This window comes from Lissotriton vulgaris, chromosome 9 (assembly GCF_964263255.1).
Source record: "Lissotriton vulgaris chromosome 9, aLisVul1.2, whole genome shotgun sequence".
In the NCBI taxonomy this organism is placed as follows: Eukaryota; Metazoa; Chordata; class Amphibia; order Caudata; family Salamandridae; genus Lissotriton; species Lissotriton vulgaris.
Window position 1 is genome coordinate 339,001,970 of NC_141697.1, and position 15,976 is coordinate 339,017,945.

The 15,976-nt window shown below is 47.2% G+C and overlaps 1 protein-coding gene across 1 annotated transcript in view; it reads right to left on the reverse strand.

The window, feature by feature from the left end:
• TC2N (tandem C2 domains, nuclear) overlaps window positions 1–15,976 on the reverse strand; it is a 221,012-nt gene that overhangs the window by 107,953 nt on the left and 97,083 nt on the right. Inside the window, exon 5 of the mRNA XM_086937679.1 lies at window positions 6,016–6,104. Coding sequence (XP_086793805.1) covers window positions 6,016–6,104 — 89 coding nt within the window. The remainder of the gene's footprint in view (window positions 1–6,015; window positions 6,105–15,976) is intronic.

A 15,976-nucleotide genomic window follows, 5' to 3' on the forward strand; every position in this document is an offset into this window, starting at 1 on the left:
CTACAGGCAAGCAGGCTAAAAACAGGGAAAAATCAAACAGAAAAACGAACCTAAATACAAAAAACAGGCAGCATTAAAATACTCTGTGCTAGTATCAGCGCGAGTGCAGCGATGTGGTAGATGCGTTGGAAAAGTCCAGACGGGAAAGCACAAGTGAGGTGACAGTTTGAGTGAGTGCTTCGGGGGGGAGAAGATGACGGACTTTGCGAGTCCTCCGAAGTTGGTACATACAGGAGGATACTACGGCTCCAACTTGGGCTTTGAGAGTAAGTTCGGCGTCAATGGTTATGCCCAGACTTTTTACAGTTTTAGCTGAAATGGGGGGAGAGCCGAGCTCTGGAGGCCAGTAATATGGGCCCCAAAGGGCATGGCTGAGTCCAGGGAGGAGGAGCTCAGTCTTGCCGGGGTTTAGTTTTAATTGATTCTGGTTCATCCAGAGTTGGATGTGAATCATAACTTCGTGAAACGTTTTGATGGCATGAGGTGAGTTGAGGGGGAGGATGAGTTGCAAGTCGTCGGCGTAGTTAAAGACTGTGATATCCCATTTCAGAAGAGATTGGATAAGTGGCCGAAGATATAAATTGAAAAAGAGCGGGGAGAGGGAGGAGCCCTGGGGGACATCACAGGAGGTGGGGGACTTGTTGGCAGTGTAAGGACCCATGCGGACCGCCTGTGTTCTTCCAGTAAGGAAGGACTTGATCCACTCATGAGCTGGGCCTTGTATGCCCGCCTGCTCGACACGGTGGAGGAGGATGTTGTGATCCACCGTGTTGAACGCGGCCGACAAATCCAGCAGGACGAGGGCCTGATGGCGTCCAACGTCCGCATTGCTTCTGAGTGTGTCAAGGACTGCCAGGATGACAGCCTCTGTAGAGTGGGCGGGTCGGAAGCCCGCCTGATTAGGCTCCAGATGGCAGGAGGATTCAATGAAGTTTGACAAGCACCGAGTAACATGGGCCTCCAAAAGTTTGGAAAAGTAGGGAAGGAGGGAAATGGGACGATAGTTTGACGGCTCTGCAGGGTCGGCGCCAGGTTTTTTAAGGAGGGGTAGTAAGATGGCCTCCTTGAAAGAGGTAGGAAAGACGCCACTGCAAAGGGATCTGTTAAGTAAATTTAGAATATCGTCAGGTAGGTTGAGACATACATTCCGCAGAACGGATGGTGGACAACAGTCGTTGGGGGAGCCAGATTCAACACGGGTGGCAAGTTCCGCTAGGGAGGTGAAATCCAGAGCCGGAAGGGTGGAAAGGGTCAGGCGGTTTGTAGAGGAAATATCCGGTGGGGATGACTGGGGAGGGGGGGGAATGGACATTTTAATTTTTATGATCTTTTCCAGAAAGAACGAGTTTAGAGTATCGCAGGCCTCCTGAGTAGGGGTCTGAGTCGGGAGGCTTCTATCATCAGTGGTTAGCTCATTCAGAACTCTGAACACCTCCTTGGATTGGTCTACTGCCGATAAAATCCTATTAGAAAAGTGATCTATCTTAGCCGATCTGATGGCTGCCTTGTAGTCTTTGCGTGCGGTCAGATAGGATTGTCTGGCTAGGTCTGAGTAATTGCGTCTCCAAGTGCGTTCCAACTGACGCGTTTTCAATTTGTGGGCTTTGAGATCATCCGAAAACCACCTATGAGAGTTGCGGTGCCTGGTGCAGGGGAATTTGACTAAGGGGGCGACTAGATCGCTGGCCGATTCTAGCCAGGAACCTAGGTTTTGTTCTAATTCGTCGATATCATCGGAGGGATGAGGACCTATGCGAGAGTCGGCAAGAGCAGTGAGAAAGCCCTGAGCATCGTAGGTGCTCCATTTCCGTGACAAGCCACCGGCCATCAGAGGGGCAGGGATCTGCCCGGCCACTGTTATGGTGGTATCCACCAAGTGGTGGTCTGACCAGACACAGGGGGATATGTCTGGTGGGGACAGGGCCAGGTTGCAGGACCAGATGTGGTCCAAGATATGTCCCTTGATATGGGTGGGTTGGGAGACATGTTGAATGAGATTCAGATTAGTGAGGGTGTCGAAGAGCTCAGTGGCATGGGTTCCAGCGTTGGTGTCATTGAACCAATAGTTTAAATCGCCAAACATAGCGAAACAGGAGTGTATTGTTAACAGAGAGGACAGTTGTTCGCTTATAGTGGAAGAAAAAGAGGGCATTGAGTGGGGGGGTCGGTATAGAAGGAGGAGAGTGAGAGGCCCGGTGTCAGTTTGCACACTGAAGAGTAGGTTCTCCACCTCAGGGAGGGGGAGAGAGTGAGAGGAGATAGATATCAGGCGTTTAGATATAATGGCTGCCACCCCACCGCCGGGCCGGTCATCAGGGCGGTCGGTGTGAAGGATATAATAGTCAAGGGGGAGGGCAGCCAGTATGTCAGGAAGGGACTCTGAAGTTAGCCAGGTTTCTGTGAGCAAGAGCAAGTCTGGGTTAGAGTTAGATAGCAATACGAAAATGTCCTCGGCGTGTTTCACTAGTGAACGAGTGTTCAGATATAAGATCCTAATGGACGTGGAGTTGCCAGTTGGCGTAGCTGAAGGAGCGCAACTGCCGGGATGGATTTGGTCGGGGCGCATGAGGCCAACAGCGGATATGCGACGAAGGGTCGTTGGGGAAGGGGTGGTGACGGTGTTTTGTAGGTCCCTGAGGGATTGAGCTGTATATGTGATAACTTGGCCAGCCTGGTGTGCCCTTGGGCCCGTCCTGGCGCGGACGGGCGCAGACGGGCTTGCCTTAGGCGCTCCCGCTGCGCTCGTCTGCTGCGCTTCCGGTGGATACACATATTATATGCTAGAAAAGGGGGAGGGTGGAAGGGCGTGGCCTAAAAAGGGGCGTGGCCTCTCTCGTGGCCGGGAATGGCGTGTGTGTTGGGCGGCGCGGCAGCGCTAAGATCCGCTGATCCGCTCTCCTGATCCGAGTCCGCAGCAAACAAAGGAGAGGGTGGAAGAGTCATTCCCCCTTCTGTAAAAGTTGCAAACTGGTCCGATTTGCTGGAAGACAGCGGCAACAAAGGTAGTGATGCAAATGAAGAAGTTGTCATTGAAACTGCATCTTGCGACCTTGACATCGAAGGCAATCCATCCGTCGATGGAGCCATCAACGGTGCAATGGATTTCGTGGTCTTTTTTGTGGAAACTGTCATCGAAACCGTCATCAATGAGGACATCGTCGACGGGGACGTCGTCAGCAGTGGTGCCGTCGACGGAACCTTCATTGACGTAGCTGTCGACGGGACTTTCAGCTTTAACTTTTTCGTCGACGAAACAGTCGTCGACGGGGCAGCCGTCGACGGGATAGAAGAAGACGAAACACTCGTCGACGGGACACCCGTCGACGGACCACTCGTCGTCGAAGGCGTCGACGAAATCAACATCTTCAAGCCTTTCGTCGTCGACGATCGAACTGTCGATGACAGAGGTTTCTTCGTCGACGAGGACGAAATTGGGATAATTGATGACACAGTCTTCGAACTGAGAATGACCCTCATCGACGACGATGACGTCGACGAAGGGGCTGACGATGATCCAGAAGCAAGCGTCGTCATGACGGTCGTCGTCGACTTTGATCCAGAGATAGCCATTCTCGTCGACGGAGCCACCGTCGTCGACGGAAAATCATTTTTCTTCACAGAAAAACTGGAAGTAGAAGCAGAAGGAGCCTGAGAGCCAGGTCTTGTGGGCCCAGAAGTGGTAGGATGTGGTGAAGACACTGCAGGGGTCAAGGAGAGAGACATCCTCTTCTTTTTCAAAAATGGAGAAGGCACCTCCTGAACACTACCACGCTTAGAAGCTGCTTTAGAATGACCGGAAATTAGACTTTCAGCATCAGAAAGTACATTGTCTTTATCCTTTAGCCTCTGAAGCCAGAGTAGTAAACGGCCTTCTCTGTCCTTTAAATTCTTTGTGGAGAAAGTTCTACAGAACTTAAAGCTTCCCACCTCATGGTCAGGGTAAAGACAGTAAATACACTTACTGTGTGGGTCCTCATGAAAAAGTCTTAGCTTTCCACAGGATGAACAGGCTCTAAAAAGAGACTTCTTACTAGTAGACATTGTAGAGAACAGGAAAAAACCTGAAGAGAAGAGAAAACTGAGCAGAGCTCAGGGAGACTACCTTACACACGACGTGCGGTAGAAAATCTGAGGTGTTGAGCTCTGAGGAGAAGGTTCTAGAGGGCTGCTGTCGCCTGATTGGCTGTAGTTTGGACCAACATAATGACAGGGATAGGCCGCATTAGGTCTTTTCCATTCCCATGCATTCCTATGTAGAATTTTGGGTAGGCAATTATTGTCTCTTTTTTTTACATATTTCAGGTTTTTCTTCTGATTATATATGAGTATATATGTTTATATATATATATATTTAGTATGTTATTGCTACTTTATTTACAGTGGGACTCCCACTTCGACGACGGGGAATATTCAAGCATGTGAATCTATGACACTGTTTTACTTTCCAGGACCCCTATAGGTCTCCAAAAACTGATGAATGGGTTTTATGATTTTATTCAGAGGAAGAAACTTAAAATCAATAATTCCAAAACCTTTGCTATGGTGTGTGGCAAAAAGTCAAAACATCTTAAACCCTTTTGTTTTAAGGAAAACCGTATTGAGACTGTGGCCAATTTCTGTTATCTGGGCGTTACTTTTAATAACAGAGGTTCTTGGGCTCCAGAGCAGACAAATGTTAAAGCTAGAATGGGGAAAGCATCCCTAGGCGTCTTCCGCTTTGCCTCTAAAGTGGGAAGCCGCCGTATTGTAGATATGTTGAATATTTACAAGCACAGATGTACTTCGGTAGCATTGTACGGTTCTGGGGTTTGGGGACATTGTAACGTAAGGGCCCTGCAAATTATGGAAAACATGTTCCTCAAACGGTTGCTCTGCCTTCCATCTTCGGCTTCCACTGTTTTAACACACATGGAACTAGATCTGGACTACTTATCGGATCTAACCGGACTAAGGCCACTGATGGTCTGGAAATCCATTTTCACCAAGACGGAAACTGCCTTTACCAAAGACATCATTAAGGACTGTTTACTTCTGGAAAAAGTTTCCAATATTCCTTGGTTAAAATATGTGATTTCAACTGTTAAGGATCTGCTTGATATGGATGTGTGTAATGACCCTATTTGTATGAATTCTCTGACCAAACAGGAAGTCAAAAATGAATATTTGCGGGTCAAATCTGATCTGCGGAAAATTGCAACTAAAGAGTATTCTACCCATGTTTTCTACTATTCTTTTCTTTTCTAAGAAGACAGACCTGGTATACCCATTTACCTTAATGTTATACATAGACAGTCTCATCAATTTGTACTTTCAAGACTGAGACTAGGCATAGCACATAACCTGGTTGCCTTCCCCACAATGAAATGTCACTCGGTTACCCCTTGTCCGTGTGATGGTTTAACTAAACAAAGCACACCGCACTTTCTCTTACTCTGTCCTTTGTACAAAGCCCAGCGTATTTGCTATCTTAAACCTATGTTTTTGAAATATTCTACGTATACCACAGGAAATGCAATGAGGGTATTATTCTCACTTGCGAGCCCAGATTTATGTTTCTTTACTGCCACTTTTATTTTGAAATCTATCTCAGCAAGATTAAGTATGGTTTTTCCTTAAATTTATGTACAGTAATTCTTACATTTTAACCTAAAATTTTCTTGCCCAACCATATGATATGTACACCCCCCCCCCGCGCTGTATTTTCTTGAATGTATTCTTGAATGTGCAATGTTTTAATTGTATACTTTTATGATGTTTTTTAAACAATCGAATAAAGTTTATAAACTGAAACTGCATGTGAATCTATGAAAGACACCCCAATACTAGAGAACTAACAATATAGAAAGAAATGAAAAAAGAAACAATAAAGAGGCCTTTAACATTATGTGTCCATGTATAAAGCACCAGGTTCCCCAATGCATAGAATTTAAATATTTATTGGCATTGGAAACATCACCGCTTTGCATCAGTAAAAGATTACTCTTGGTTGTGTCTGGTAACATATCAGAAACTTACCTGAATGTTTTTCTGTGGAGTTGCCAGGTCTAACATAGAACTGCTCAGCTCTGGGGAAGGGATGACTCTCTGGGTTCTTAAATCACAAACTGCACAGGAAAAAATAAAGTTGTTCACTTGTGAATTCAAAATAATTTAATATGTTCTACCTTGAAATAGTAAACAATTCAGGCACAACTTCTTGCCAATGAGTATGGGAGGTTAGGGTGTGTGTCACTCAAGGGCATTGTATGCTGGACAGTATTTTGCCATGCAATTTGTGCTATGCAAAGCTATCGCACACTAACTTGTGATATGCTATGGTGTGCTAGGTCAAACAGGGTTCATAGTTGCAAGAGGGACACAGAGTGAGCTACATATATCCAGATCGCACCCAAACTCGTTGGGTGCTATTATAAGTCCTGCTATCCCTGAGTATTTGCAAGCTAACCCAACAGTTTCTTCCTCCCCCAACTGAAGCCACATATTACACGATGGACATCTATTCCCAGCAGGCTCCTAGAAGGATATGGCCGGGTTTCTCCATTCACTGACTTGCATTGACTACTACGGGGCAGTGTCTAATTTGTGCCAGTGGTTGCAGGTCGAGGCCTCCACTGAGACTTATTTTTCATGTTCAGGCTTTAGCCCAGAGCAACAGAGAGAAAATGCAGAAACAGAAGACAGAACGAAGAATAGAAAATAGTAAAAGAGTAAAGATATACATTTGACGTTAGAAAGAACGTTTAAGAGTGAGACAGAGAGACGGGGAGACTTTGGTTGAAGGAAGGAAGAGGATGGAGGTGGAATAGAGACTGGGCAGCCTTGGTATTCCACAACCCCAATATTATGCCACATCAGCAGCAGGCGCCAAGAAAAACTTTGGACTTTGACCTTGTGTGTTTTTTAACATAATAAGCACTGTTAAAGGAAAACGTTTATGACAGAAGGATTAATCATCAATTCCTATTGGAAAAAATGGTTAAGTATCTAGAGATTTGCTTTTCATCATAAATTTCAATGTGTGGCACACCAAAAGGCCATTACCCTTCGATTTGCATTAGATGCAGGGCTACTGGAATTATGCGGCAAAGGGGCACCAAATTATGTTTCAGCGTGAAGTAAGTTATGTGGCAGGAAAAGGCAAATTATGCAGCATAACACAGCACTTTTTTGATAGTAGTACGTCATTGTTTTTGCAATTTTCACACATGGTTAAATTGTCTTGGCAAAGATTTCACCTCATTAGTACCAGTTAAACAACCAGATAGAGAAATAAGCAACTGAAAGATTACAAGTTAACCTTTGTGAAGGGCCTTTCACTGTACGCAAACACATGTCGCCACGTTTTTAGTAACGTTTGATCCATTTGAGCTAGAACAATTTTTGGGAGTAAAATCTGCAGATTAAGCAGCAGATAATGCATTATGTGGCAAACGAGGCAAATCTATAATGATGCAAAAAAAACTAAAATCACATAATTCCAGGGGCCCTGACTATGGTTCATTGATGGCAAGGGGAGAAACTGGTTTAAAGGACAATGGGCCCGAATCAAATTAAAAACTAAATAAAATAATTATGGAAAAAGTGCATATTTAGGCTTAGACCTGCTCTTTGGTGCAGATGTACTCAGTTGTTTGAAATTACAAAAGTTTTAAGAGTGCTTCTGGAAGTACCTTGGAAACATTTGTGAATTTCAAAGAAATTTGTATGTGGGAATGCGCTCAGAGAAATTTTGAATTCCCACCACCTCCCAAGCATGTGGGTGTGCACAACCTCTCCAGGGCCTCCCTGCCATGGAACGCCCACTTTCCCTTCCAGGAGAAGATTTAATACCATATTTGGCTGATATTATGTGCGAGTAGAACCTGTTCTGAGTGTAAATACGATTTCTGAACATTGCAAAATAGGCTTCCCACTTATAAAAAAAAACTGCGATTTACTCCTGTAATCTGAATATATGTGTCAGTAGTTTTGCGAATGACACTTTGAATCATAAGGACTTCACCACTGATGTCTAATAAAGTAAGAGGTGATTTTTGGATGACTTTCAGAGGACCCATCTGATGGCTTTTGAACTAAGCACTAACAATGCTTCTCAGTCACATATGTGAGCCTACCTGTGTCAAACCTCTAGCCCATGGATAAATAAATACCACCATTGCTGGGTATGGCCTTCAAAATCATATACTCAGTGAATGAATTAATGAATTAATGAATGAGTGGAGCTTATAAAGCGCTTCAGCGACCCTGTAGGCCATTCAAGCACAGGCGGGGATCAATCCGAACAGAATTGCTGAGAGCCACATGGGTGACTTTTTAGCACGAGCCCAGAATGCACACAAAAACAGCAGGGCTTCAGGTCATATGGTAAGGCAGGTCTGACAGCTGTTCAGCTTTATTCTAAAATGGGCCACATGCCAAGAGGCGGGCAGGGCCGGCCATAAGGAAGTGGACTCAGTCAACTTTGGCGTTATAGGGTTTCCCCGCGCCTTTATTGTCCTCATCTCGGATTGCCTAATGTCCTCCAGTGTGTTGTAATGCACATACCGAGCAGAAAGGGCAGAGGGTTCCTGTAAATTCAACGGGGTTGATTCATTAGACGCCAGCACGAACGTCTATGAAAAAACAGGCTTTTGCAAAATGGTTTGCAATACCTGCGCCCTGCAGGTGATATGGTTTGGAACAAAAGGAAGGGCACATTACAAATAAGGAAACACATGAATAAAAATGGTTCAGTAGCACAGCACTCCCAGATCACTTCATCAGACTGTCAATCTTCTTCAGCATTCCCATAGCTGCCAAGGTTTTCGATTGCTTATGTGTGACATTTTACAATGTCAATATAATTATGAGTGACATTCAACCACAGAGTGACACTTTCTTGCGACTAAAATCAAGCATTAAAGTCCCGAAATGTACTCCCATTTGATCAACGAGAAACTCTAAGGAACTCTGTTGCAGGTGATTTTAAACCTATTATTTATAAATACACATCACCCTTCAACGCTTCAATCCCTCACCTCTGCGCCAGGGTGGTTGAACCACAAGTAACAAAGGGATCCTTGTGACAAAAGCAGTAACACAATGCCTATCCACATAAAATACAGTTCTGTTATATGATGGAACACGTTCTTTGCAGGAGCACATTAACCCTCTGCGTTTCTTTATGGCGAAATTCAAAACTGCCAGAAGACAAAACTCTGACCTCTCATCAGCAGCAATATTAATCCCCAATGTAATCTTTGTTTTACCAGGTCTCACAGTCCTGGGAAAGTAACGCCTGCTGCTTTGTACTGCCACTGTAGCTGACCTGTATGTGGAGTCACAGTCACTGGCTGCAGACATCTGCTCAGACAGTGTTGCTGTCATCTGGAGGCAGGAGTCAGGCCGTACTGGTCATAGCGAGCACCGGGCATTTCCCCGGTAGGCCGCGAGGGTGGGGGCCGATTTTGTGCCCCTGGGGGCCGTTTTTGTTACAGGGGCGTTTTTGCAGCATAGCTGCAAAATCAGCCTAGACCGGCCCTGGTTAACAGCTCGGCCGCACCCCCAACCCCTCGGGCGGGGGGCTGGCCGAGCACTTTGCCAGGGCCGGTTTTGGTTCCCAGTCCGGCCCTGTCGGAGAGTGCTGGCAGGCCAGCAAAGTGACAGAGATGATGCTCCTCTCTGCAGACTTTACAGTACTGCTGTAGATTTAAGTCATCGTGAGAGCCTTGCGCCTGTTAAAGGTACTTAAAAGACACACAATTGATGGACGGTATGCAGAACAAATCAAAACATTCACCCCCAGTCAAGAGATCTGGGTTACATCCATCATTCTTTTGCTCACCATGCCACCCCAGTTTAGACCAGGTCCTGTGATGCTTGCTTCCAGTCCAGGTAGGAACTGGCCTGGCAGTTCGGGCTGGACTGTTCCCATTGGGCGCAGGGTCAAGACTGATTTGCATATGGCTGGGTCCAAACTGGAATGGCACGGTGAGCTAAAAAATGATGGATTTAGGCCCAGATCTCTGTACTGGGGTGAATGTATGACATTGATCTGCATTCTGTCCATCAATAGTTCTTTTTGCATTTGTTAAAGGTACTCAGCACGGCCTGTTCTCACCATGACAGGACACTGCCACTTCACCCCCATACACACAACAGGCGAGCAAGTGGCTAGTTTAGGAAGGATATGTCTTGTCCTATCATTTAACACCGGTGTGCAGCAGCGCCAATTCCTGGGGGCCTGGGCCTTCAGGAATTGCCGTTACTCTGGTCAGGGTTCATCCAATCAATCAGTTTGTGGCTTCAGAGTTACCCAGCTCTATTCCTCAGAAATTTTGAAAGATAATTAAGTTAGTGACAGCACAGGCTTCCGCTAGATATCCTCCCACTCCCCCCACAGGTTTTGACTCCATGAGGAGCGCTACCATGCTGGGCCGAATGTCCGGGAAATCTTAAACTGGAGGCCACTGCCATTTCAAGACTAAACATTCACTTTTAAGAATGCCTCATCTGTAAAAAGCGCTGAGCTCATGAATCGAGCCCTCGCGTGCACACACACACATTCCAAGGTGCACGGGTATCAGACTTAAATGCACTAATGCTGCCTGTGTCATGAAAGAACAAGCATTTGCAATGCAATAGGTCTGGCCTTTGTGAAAGTTAGAGCTCTTGGTGTTGAAATTTACTGTTTTTAACTTTTGTTGTTTTATTTGCAGTGGAGTAATTATATTTGAATAGTGCAATAAATGCTAGACCTGTTGCATTTCCAATGCTTGCTTTTCAATAGCCTTCTTCCACTAGACTTCTAATTAATAATGAAACAAACCTAAGCATACTTGACTCGTGTTGGTGCGTCTGTGCACCTTTACCCATGGATTTCCCTGCCCTCATATTCAAGGCTTCCTGCCCTCGTGCCTGACACTATGACGTAAGTGTCCGAATCTAAGATATCTTCCTGCGTCTGGGTCCCTTCTCTACCAGTGCCCCTATTTCCACTATCCCTGTATTTGCCAATGTAATGACAGTCCCTGCGTCTGCCCCTATCGCAGAGGCGATTCCCCTGCCCTGTGTCATTGGTCTAATGACTGTGTCAATGCATTCTATACAGCTGGCTGAGTTCACAGTATCCAATACCTAATGTCTGCTATTCAATGTCCTCTCTATTCCGCTTGTTCCGCCCCCTCCCTCCGCTGGCTCGCAAATTTTTTATCATCAATCTTAAAAAAAAATAACTGTAGGCTCCAATTCGCAAAGTTGTCACCGGTGACACACAAGGGCTAAGCATGGGCGGAAAATCCGTTTCGCTCGCTGATTTTGCGGATTTTCGGTAAATTCGCAATCCGCGAGATCCGCGAATCTCCCGCAAAATCCGCAAATCCGCGAGCAGCGGATTTTATGGCTTGCTCGCACTGTTCGCGTGAGTTCGCGGCTTGCCAGTACAACTTCGCACCCCGCGAGTAAGTGCTAAATTGCAGAAATACGATCTTAGCAAAACTGAAACTACTTACCAGGTTCAAAAGTTCAGGCTCATCATTAGTAGCCATTTCCTGTAGTGCTTCCTGAGGGGCCCCTCCAGAGTTCAGTTGCCAGTTGCAACTATTATGTGACCCTGCTCTGAACCTCAGAATAGTTACACATATGCCACAAAGGTCCTGAATTACAGCTAAGGGAGACAAGCAGGAGCCAGGCTGGAAGTTAAAATCCATTAATCAGCCCCTAATTCATTATTGTCAGTTGGGGCAGGGCAGGTGTTGTAACTAATTTTGCAACAATGAAAGCACTTAGCAAGTGCAAAAGATCACTAATCAGGAAGCACTAAGGAAGCAGGTGCCAGCTAAAAAAATATTCTGTGACACATTAATCAGCCCCAAATTAATTCAGGTCACTTGAGGCAGGGAAGGTGTGCTTTGCTTTGCCGAAAATAATGTACACTGGACAACCAGAGGGTGTGGTGATGAAACAGAGGGTGGCATGGGTGGGCCAGAGGGTGGCATGAGTAGTCAGAGAGTGGCAGTGGTGTCAGAGAGTGGCAGTGATGAAGAAGAGTGTCCCAAACAGGCTGGACACGTAGAAACAACAAGTTCGCAAAACTTGCGACCCGACAGGTAAGTTCGCAAATTGCGAAATTGTAAAAACCCTCGCGAACTGGCAGAAACACGCGCGAACACAAAAAAAAAATCCGCAAATTCGCGGGAATTCGCGGATTTTGCGGATTGCGAGTTCGCAAATCCGCAAAATTCGCGAACGCGAGATTCGCAAAATTCGCCCATGCTTAACAAGGGCCGATTTCCAGGTACAATCACAAAAGCTGGCAAAAAAGGGGCAAACATTACATGTGACTAATTGAAACTGCACATGCACAGAAATAAATAGCATCCAATTAACATAAAGCGAAAAAACAGTGCACACTGCCTGACGCCTAAAGCAAGCAAACGATGTGTGCGACTTTAGTCATTTCACTTTGTTTTATTAGCAGCAGCTGCTGCTCTGTCGCCGGAATGTGAGCCGCAAAGGAAACAATGTGTTTGTAATCACCTCCTGTTAGGCCATGTCACTGTGGGCGGTGAAAACAGTGAACGTGCAAGGAATGAAACCACGTACATGCCAGCATTTTGTAAGAGGATAAGTGGGAGCCTTAGAAAAACAATAATCGGGATAATATATTTTCTTCATTGATTTGTATCGAATCAGAAGCAACGTGAGGAGGGAGACACCAAAATAGACACGTTTGGCTTCAAAAATTGGGAGTATCCCTCCTGAATCGGGTCTCCAGGCATGTATGCAACCATGGTATAAAACATGTGATCATATATTACATCCGCTGCCGCGGGTCCCCAAAGCTCTATTACTCGCTATTCATACATATAATTCCCCATTTATAAAGCTAAGTTATTAGTGAGTGCTCAGAGCGTGGTATGTGTGCCAAGGTAAAACAAAGGGTGCGGGGGTACTACAGCACATGCCACTATGAAGCACATATGCCACTCCCCCACACTCTCATCCACACCCCATTGCAGTGGCATTATGCAACCAGAAAGAACCCCACCACTGACAACATGCAGCAATGGATACTTACATGAAGAACGCGATCCCCGTGTTGGCCATGGCATAGGAGAGCCCCAGGATACCGCTGCCCACAATGGCGTTGCTGAGGTTAAACACCGACATTCCAAAGGAAGTGGTGCCCTGACGCTGCACAAAGAGGAACAAGCATCCTTTTCAAGGAGGGGAACAGACTTCGCTCTAGTCCGCGCTGGCTCGGCTGCCTGGCTGGGCTGCAGAGTGTGCGCTCTGTAATATGCACTGCTGGCTGCAGTTCGAGAAACTTTACACCGCATCAGCAGAGCCTCCTCTCTGGGACGGGCCTGAGCAGGGCCGGTGCTCAGGCCAGTTCTGATAGGCGCGCAGTATCCCCCTCTCTCTCGCGCTTTGTTTCCTTTAACATTTTAAATCATCTGTCACGTTCGTGGGCGCTGGGCTGCGGTAGCATGACTGCACGGTGAAGGCATCTCCTGAAAGCCTTGTCCATGTCCCCCGGGCATGGCAGGGCATCTACTGCGCGCAATCAGCCCCAGTTTTGGGCAGGGAGGACAAAACGTCTCACTGCGTAATGAATACTTGGAAACCCGTGGGGAGAGCGCGCATTTTTTGATGCCTCAGTAAAGGTTCCTCTCTGAGTTTGTTGTGCTGTCGTTTGTCGGTCACCTGCTGCTCCTTGAAGGTCCGTTCTCGGAGTTGTGGGGCCGTGGGAGAGGCGAGCAGTGTGCAGGGGAGCAGGGCAGCGTGGACTAGGAGCTGAGAGCCGGGCTCAGCAGAAGCAGGATGCGGCTGTGCTGGCTGCTGCGGGCGGCGCCGGGATACTGTGCACTGCTGATGCTGCCGGCCTCACCCAGGCCAAGGTGCTGTAGGAGACCTCGAGGCCGATGGCGTGAAGGAGACCAGAGCCGACAGGGCCAAGCGGAGAGGAGGAACCGGAGGAGTGGGGCAAGGTGGAGCAGGCCACGACGTGCTGAAAGGGTAACGCGTCCTTCTTTATCAGGCACTAAGCGCTGAGCAAGGGTGTGCATTTTAAGGCATCCCTAGATAGCAACGGGGTTTATTTTTGATGACTAGCAAAGATGTGTTGTGCAGTGCAGGTACCCCAAGCTGCCCAGCCTGATGTGCATATACCCAACCCTGTTTAATTTTGCACTCCAACCTTGTGGCTGCGTACTTTCTCCTCATAAACACAGGACTGCAAGTACCAGAATACAAATAACACCTAGGGCTGGGCTAGCGTCACACACCTGACTTGGGACACCTGATATCTCTCATAGTATAAGGTATGCTCAGTGTGGGGATTTACCGAAGGTTAAGTGGGTGCATGGGCAGATGTTGTTAGGGCTGGTGGGTGAGTTCAATGCTTGTTGGCGTTTAGGACGAAAGGCTGTTATTATTTGATGCCGCGAAAGATTTTTCCCAAAATCCGCCTACAGTTTATTTGAATTTGCATTCTGTTGGTGTTTAAATGCTGCAAACAGCGAAGGTTAAAGCACAGCTCGAGTTCAGACAAAGGACATTAGAAGAGCTGTGTGCCTGCGTTTTAATGACATCGGGAAATCGGGAAAGGAGGCTGTGTTTGGAGGCTACCTTTATTAAAACAATACTAACTGTCCAATCTAGAGAGATGGTTGTCAGTTAATACTCCCGCCACGATATAGTTCACCTTCAATGTCTTGGAAATAGAGGGGCCCGGGCCCCCTGCAACTCCACAAAAAGAAGCCGCCCGAAAGTGGTGCGCGTGCCACAGAGAGACATGTGGTTTCAATTATCGCGCCCGTGTCTGGGCACGATAATTGAAACCACATGACAGCCAGTGCGCGTAATAGACACCAATAGGCCATAGGCGGAGCTATGTGCCCGCCTTCAGCCTATCAGTGCTCTCTTTGTAAAAAACACGCACGCAAAGCCCAATAGCGTGCCCCAAATGGAAAAGCGTGGGCGATTCCTAGGTCAGTTTCTGAAACCCCCTACAAAATGTCTCGCGCTGCACGCGCAGGGCTGAGCCCTGCAACGCTAGGCGCGAGACCTGAAAAGGCCACTCTCTTCTGCATTTTTTATTCAGCATCGTACGGACGCAGATCCAACACTTGTGAAAAATGTATGAAAATCGTCCTATTTGAATACGTAATGTTTCCTCTTTAAGCCAATGTTCCCGTGTCAATCCAAATAGTTTGATAGCCATTGTCTCTGGACCTTTGGCATTCCTCTTGGTCTGCTCAAAGTGGTGGGAATACTCCTCCCAGACTAGCATCGTCTGTCCCTGAACGCGAGTTCGGTCCCATGCGCAGCCATGATGCTGAGAGAGTGTCGATGCTGCCGTCCGGTCTGGCGGTCCAACGCCAGGTAATATGCGCAGGCACCGTACTGAATGCACACTCAGTTTATAATGCCGTGGACGCCCAGGACGCGGACAGTACACTCCAGTCAAGTTCCCCGCCACTTTCTGCCTGAATCCGACCTCACTTCCTTTAAGGACGTGCGGTCACATTCCCAGGGGCAACCAATGCTGAGGACGGGCCTGCTCCGGGTCTTGATATTGGGCAGTGTGAGTCAGTGACTCACTGTGTGACAGCCGCGGGCAGGAATTCCAATGCAGCCAGGCTGAGGGAGCATGGCTAAAGAAAGATGTAACATTGTAGCCCTCAGCCAGCAGACAAGATGTTTAACTGTTTACTGAGCCTGCTGCCTGAGGTGCTGGCAAGTCTGTGGTGAGCAGCAAAGCCGGCGCACAGGTGTCAGGCGCCAGCGCGTGCACGCTTTCAGCCTGGCGTATCCAGTTCACCGCTGGTATAGCAGAGTGAGACAGTGGCATTAAAATGTATGACAATGCATTTCAGTGCGGTGATGCGGAACACCACACTGAAATGTGTTAGAGTCACACCTGATGCGTGATACTTGGCAGGCCTGCATGCCATTAGCTTTCGTTCACGTGCTGGAGACCGGTCCCCTTTTT